Source organism: Contarinia nasturtii, unplaced genomic scaffold (genome assembly GCF_009176525.2).
Source record: "Contarinia nasturtii isolate CC-2019 unplaced genomic scaffold, AAFC_CNas_1.1 Cnas_scaffold_129, whole genome shotgun sequence".
Taxonomy (NCBI): Eukaryota; Metazoa; Arthropoda; class Insecta; order Diptera; family Cecidomyiidae; genus Contarinia; species Contarinia nasturtii.
In genome coordinates this window covers 6,835,696-6,842,272 of record NW_022197486.1, presented here as the reverse complement: position 1 = coordinate 6,842,272, position 6,577 = coordinate 6,835,696, and the positions used below count along the sequence as shown (strand labels likewise).

General features: G+C 34.0%; 1 protein-coding gene and 1 long non-coding RNA gene across 2 annotated transcripts; one reads left to right on the top strand and one right to left on the bottom strand.

The window, feature by feature from the left end:
- Nucleotides 1-812: 812 nt before the first annotated feature.
- Nucleotides 813-4,469, bottom strand: LOC116342912 (protein wntless). The gene is made up of 7 exons (XM_031770720.1): nucleotides 4,107-4,469; nucleotides 3,818-3,999; nucleotides 3,430-3,660; nucleotides 2,824-3,157; nucleotides 2,458-2,747; nucleotides 1,962-2,376; nucleotides 813-1,694 (listed from the first exon to the last, which is right to left on the bottom strand). Exons 1-7 carry the CDS (start codon nucleotides 4,210-4,212, stop codon nucleotides 1,588-1,590), a joined length of 1,665 nt encoding a protein of 554 aa, XP_031626580.1. The 5' UTR covers nucleotides 4,213-4,469; the 3' UTR covers nucleotides 813-1,587.
- Nucleotides 4,470-4,727: 258 nt separating this feature from the next.
- On the top strand, nucleotides 4,728-6,390 carry LOC116350609. Its single transcript, XR_004202041.1, has 3 exons — nucleotides 4,728-4,910; nucleotides 5,084-5,368; nucleotides 5,512-6,390. It is a non-coding gene; the product is annotated as an uncharacterized LOC116350609 (long non-coding RNA).
- The last annotated feature ends 187 nt before the right edge of the window (nucleotides 6,391-6,577 follow it).

The window sequence follows — 6,577 nt, the reverse complement described above, 5'->3', positions numbered from 1 at the left end:
GAATTCATTAATTTTCAATTATCGCATTTGTGAAATATTTGTTCCACTCAAAAGCCAAGTTTTACGAATGATAAATTTAAGCCAGTTATCATGGATTGGATTATTATTACATATTATATTATATCACCCATTTCAAACACACCCACACATTGTAGTCGAGTATATTCTCATTTTCATTCAAATAAATTAACAATAATAAACATTTGAAATTCTATCGATGATTCAGTGTTTTCTTTCTGTTAATTGAAGCAATGTTACATAGTAAAGGTAAATAAATACATTCAGTATTTTTGATTTTGGAGACAATGTTAGGAAAAAATGATGGGCATACATTTTTTTCACCAAAGAAATTGGTAATTCTTTGAATTGTGGGTGTTGACGCCAAAAATTCAGTGGCACTTCAGATGAATGAAAATTGAATTGAAAGCGAGAAAAAATCACTTATACATTTCAATTACGAGTCGAATCGATGTATATTTTCAATGTTTTGATTTTTGCAATGATCCAAAGAGGGTCCCAACAAAAGTCGATTCTATCTAGTGTGGCAAATTTGAACAGAAGTTTTTGAATCCTTCCCCAATAACGTCTTTACTGTCATCATTTTTTCCTCAATTTGAAGAAAGGTAATTTAATTCTCGTTCACTGGGAGTTGTAGTTTCTTTACTTGGATTCCTGATCAAAATCTATGAATTTGCCTTTTCGAAGTCTTCCAAAATCAGTTATTGAAAACATGGTCTATCTTAGTCGTGGAATCAAAATTCTGTATGTATGTTGTAATCACATTTAAAAAAATAATCACTAGTTTTGGGGGCAAATAAGTTCTTTATTTTTCTTTAGGTAGCTTTAATATTATTAAGATCAAAGAAAACTAAATCACATAAACTACTTTTAAATTTGAATAATGTTAAGTTGGTATTTTTGTTCGAAGCTGTTGTTGCTAAAAGTATTCATTTCTTTCATTAAAATCATACAAAATTTACACGTAAATGCGTTCACAATAAGAAAAATGTCCTAATATTACAACGGTACAAAATTATTTTGATTTTCATTTTTATTTATATAAATATTGATGGAATTACTAAGATTTTTTTTACTATGGGTTTTTTACTATGGGATTTTGCTACTTGTCGAGATTTATTTTGTTGAAAATTGTTTGCCAAACGGCATGTATCAAATATTTATTTGACTATTTCGAGATTCGATAATATTGATTAGAAGTTTGAGTTTTGAGATAAAAAATTATAGTTAGAAGCACAAGAATTTCAATTGTGAAAGCGAAAAAAAAAATTAAAATATTTTGAATTTCATAAAAAAATTGCAACGACAGACGTCGTTAATCGAAATTCATTGGCACTCGGTTACACATTTTTCGTTTCATACCATTGAATAAAATGATACAAAAAAAATCAATTTTTGAGAATTATTCAAAGTTTGGTAGGATCCATATAAGATTAAGCCTAAGATGTGTTGTCGTTGTAATCTTGACATCCTGCTAATTATTATGACTTTTAACATAAAAATAATAAAATTGTGTCACAAATTAAAAAAAAAAAAAAAAACATGAATAAGTAGAGGTATATAATGTCTTTAATCCAGAGCTGCTTTGCGTGCAAACGAAGTGAGTGACGATATTTCGCTTGGATTTGTGTCCGATGGTAGACTGTTAAATTCAATCTCTTCGCCGACAATATTTTCTGAAATTGGAATAAAATCAATAATTCAAATGAATAAAAAGATACAAAATACCGAAACAAAAAAAAATCAAAAATTGGCATTCATTGTCAATGAATCATTGATGTCACCCAACAAATCAAACTAATTTTTACTCTGCTTCTGCAGAAAATTTAACTGGACTGATAAGTTATTATGTTAGTAATAACGAAGATTGTGAAAACATTTTTTCTCAAAACAAAAATCGATCGATTTAATCAAAAAAAAAAGAAGAAAAAACAAAATTTCACCTGTTGCACTATCATTGGTGCTTGTTGTTCCATTACCGCCAGTTGATGGCCATTGTTTATGACTTGGTGCATACAAAATGATCAATGCGAATATATAAATATTCCACATGCCGTAGACGCCAGTGAAAAATGCCGATGTGAATTCCAAATGGACTGGATCATCCAAATGATATTGGCTCTCCGACATTTGGCCAATAATGAAACCGGTAATGGTCAAGGCGGCACAAATCAATGTGGCCAACATCAAGAAATTAAATCGATAAATGACACCTTCGTAATGAAGACGACGCGCCATTGACATCGATGGTAACGATGTACGCTTGATGCTTATGTTACAGAATACACACCAAATCATATAACACAAGAAGAAAAAGTAAACACAAGCCGAAATACCAGCGAGCAAAATGAATGTGAACTGAAATGATCCAAAATTGATTAATTCACGTTAATTTTTCGATGGAAAATCGGGATAGTTCATCTCAAACTAGTAACTTACAGCAATGTTGGCACCAATTTTAGTCATCCAAATGGAATAAAATGGATTTCGAAGCTGTGCTCCGCGTTCGCATACATCGAATGCAAACAATGAAACACATCCAATTACCACAGCGCTCAAATGTTTCCAATAAGTTTTCAATGTTGATGCACCGTCTTGAATAAGCATATGTTCACCAGCAAATATTAACCAAAATGATAATAATTGTGCATAGAATACACCTTGACGAATATCAGCCAAGAGTTGCATAAATGGCATGTCAAAGAAAAGTGTCAAATATTCGAGCGGAACTGAAAGAAGAATTTTTTTTTAATTGGTTTACATTTGGATTGGCTATGAGTGAAACAAATATCGTGTGCAACTTACGATTCAAAAACGTTAGTGCTGCACCCAATCCAAGCAACATGTATTCGATTAGTACAGGTGAACGTTGCAATTGATGAACACGATTCCAAAACCAGCACATTATTGCAACGATGAATGGAAAGAATATGGTTTTCAATGACAACCAAACTTTGGTAAAACCACCATTTTGATAAATCACCGTCAAATGCAAGTCACGAATGTTACCAATGTTTAAATTCATTTTGCGCTCAGAATCGACCGGCAATCGAACATTCAGTAAATAAAAATCGTGATGTAATGAACCCAATTCGAATAGCGGTAACGTTGAACATGAGTACAAATATTCATCAGACAACTGCAAAAAAGAAAGATAAAAACATTCATTGAAAAAATTTGCGTAATTTGGTGTCATAATGTTTGGGTGTTGTTTCATCTTATTGAAACAGATCTGTTTTGGGTACCGCGGATGTGCAGGCACTTTTCTTTCTAAGGGCAATTCTTTCTTAAATAAACTTAAAAAATGCTATAAGTGCGAGCACCGCACTTGGTACCAGTAACAGCTCTGCAACACACCCATTTTCTAAACGATTTATCGAAATGACATAAATTCAAAAATGTATTGCCTACCTCGTCACCACTACAATCCAATTCACGTTGTTCTAACGATGATGAGTAATGTTTCCAATCATTATCAGCATCGCCTTTGTTGCGATATGCCAACCGTGCATCAAGGGTGACAATTGCTTGTGGTTCAAGCATCACATTTTCATGGTAAGCAATATCCGTTTGCAGAATTCCGATGAGATTTTGTTGCCATCGGGAATAATCAAGCACCTTTCCTTCACGTGGAAGTGGCATCTTTAAAAATGAAATTAAAATCATTTCAAAATAGTAATGAAAAAACCAACAACAAAATTAAAAACAAAACAAAACAAAAAATGAACATCATTTCATTCAACTTCAAAAGAATTCGATGATTTAAATGAAAATAAAAAAGCAAACACATTTAATTCACCTGAAAAACGAATACAATTTGATTGGCAAGTCGAACATCATGCCGTTCAAGATCGGTTTGTTGAATGGTTTCACATTGTCCAAGTCCACGTGAATAAACCCACTTGGTAGTGTCATTGAATGAACCTGGTATGTCCTTGCACACCGTTCCAAGAATTGTCTGTACACTAGCTGGTACAGGGGCTGTAGATATTTTTATATTGTTATTTTCAAATCGTTTAATTTTTTTCTTCCCATATTTCATGTGTATATTTTTTGATTTAAATAGGTAATGTTGGGCGGTGACTTACCGATTAATCCGCCGATAAGAAAACAAATCACTTGACATACAAGCAATGTGCCCACTAAAATCGACAATTTTTTTCCGCTTAAATTCTCAAGAATTGTACCGGCCATCTTATCACACAATTCTTTTCGGTTTTATGTCCTTATCCAATCGATGGACAATTTTTCTTCGACTTTTTTTTCTTGTTTACAAAATTTAATGCGTTTTAAAATGAATAATTCCAAGAATAACGATTATAAGAATCGTCGTGAAATGAATCACAAATGAAAAATACACACTTGATTTTGTCTCAAGTTGAGAATGCAAGAGCGGCGTTGTAAACAATAATGAGGCTTGTCGCGATACACACAATGGAAACATAAACATTGGCGAATTGGTTGAATGTGTGCGCATGGCATGCATCGATATGCGAGTCTATCTCTGTTACTCATTCTCTCAATATGGAAGATACAGCGAATTCAGCATCTTTTGTCATCAGGTTTTTTGCTCATGTGTGTGAGTGTGTGCATGTTTTTTTTGCCTGCTATATGCGTTGTTATTGTATTGGTATATGTGTGTATCGTATATCTGTACTAAACATTTACATATTTATGTCAAATTTAGTCTGCACCAACGACAACCCTAATACTGTATTTATTACAGCACCAATACAGCCCGTTTGACATTTTCAAAGATAATTAAATTTTCTTTGTTGAAGCACACGCTTCACAACATTTTCATCAAAATTCAAAAAAAATTAAAACAATGGGAGAGCAAGCACAACAAACACCGACAACAAGTCAGCCGGTTTCTTCTATGACGTCTATGCGTAAGTAAACCAAAACCGAAATATGATTTATATTTGTAAAGTTCTTTCGGCCCACAGAAATTGTGTATGAGTAAAGGCTCTATTTCCCAGGACACGATTTGCGCACGATTGTAAAATTGTCCTAGGAAATAATATTTTTAAAAGACATTTTTTCCGTTTCATTCCTTTTACAGAGAAAGAACGGCATTTGATGAAAAGTACATTTAAAAACTTGAAGAACAGCTCATGAGTTTGGAAATCACTAAAACTACGTTTGAAAAAGTTTTTGAAAAACTCGGTACGAGCACTATTCTTCGAATGAAATTCTTCGAATGAAATGGCAAAAGCGGTTAAACATCGGAATGACACTGGATGTGATTCGGATAGTGAATCGGCATCACTTCAACACGAAGCAAAGAAGCCCAAAAAAGTTGAATCACCGACTGGGAATATGTAGTATGGGAGGCAATTATGATGCGGTAATTATTATCAACTTTTGATCACATTACAAACTTGTATTCATAGGAGTTCTCCAGTCGATGCAAAGTATATTCAAAAGTTAAAACATTTGAAAAATACTTTTGGTGTTGCCTGATGGGACCCTAAGCTTTTTCGCGTTTAGGTTTCGACAACTGTCAGATCAGTACAGTGTTTGTTGTACAACCGAAACATGAATTCCGAACATTTTCATTCACGATTTGAAGCAGCCAAAGGGGCCACAATGGCCGCAGACGAAGGTCGCAAAATACCTTCATAACTCACCAGGTTTCGATCAGCCCAATGTTAAGCCAAACCAAGCCTCCTTGCCAAAGCAAGATAAACGGATAGTTAAGTTGTTCGACGAAAATCCAGGTATGTCGTTGTGTTGAATGGCTACGCCATCTTAAAATAGAGGTCTCGTACTCTACTATCAAGAAAGGATTAGATGTCGCCGGTGTTCGTTATCGCAGTACAATGAAGAAACCCTTTTTGACAGAAAACCAGAAGAAAAACGCATTGACTGGGCAAAGCAAAATTCAACAAGAGATTGGAGCGAAGTTATATACACTGACGAGTCATTCTTTTGGCTGGCGAATAGCACTACCCATGCCTAGTCTAGAGCCAAAAAGAAAGTGGTCGTTCGCACGGTAAAGCATCCAAAAAAGGTCCATGTTTATGGTTGCTTCTGTGAAACTGATTTTGGAAAGTTGACCAACTTTATTCATCGACACTGTTACCCACCGGCAAGAAGTTCTATGGCAACGGCAATTCGAATTGGCTTCTATTAGAAGACAACGATCCAAAACACAAAAGTCGTCTCTGCGTCGCTCGGAAAGAGGAAAATGGAATAAAACAAATGATCTGGCCACCACAGTCACCCGATTGCAATCCGACCGAAAATGTTTGGGCTATTATTAAGGCAAGGCTTCGCAATTTGAAGCAGCTCAGTTCATTCATTCAACGCCAGTGGAAAACATCAATGAAAAAATTTATCTCAACATCGTGTGTTTCATTTAAATTTTTCCACATTATAGATAAAAAAACGCACTGTAAATTCTCTTAATTTAATAAAATAGTTTTCATTTAAGAACGAAACGTTTATTTTTCTTCGCCAAACATTGTTCACATTAAACTGATTTTGACTCATGTTTAATCAGAAGCTTATGTGCCGAAATATCTTGAATTCGGTGAATTGCTTCAGATAAATC

What these genes read in the sequence shown, in the direction of transcription:
- LOC116342912 (XM_031770720.1), bottom strand. Translation starts at nt 4,212, where the DNA reads ATGGCCGGTACAATTCTTGAGAATTTAAGCGGAAAAAAATTGTCGATT. An exon ending in AGCACTAACGTTTTTGAATC is followed by an intron (nt 2,748 to 2,823) that starts GTAAGTTGCACA and finishes TTCTTCTTTCAG; the next exon opens with TTCCGCTCGAATATTTGACA. An exon ending in AAATTGGTGCCAACATTGCT is followed by an intron (nt 2,377 to 2,457) that starts GTAAGTTACTAG and finishes GGATCATTTCAG; the next exon opens with TTCACATTCATTTTGCTCGC.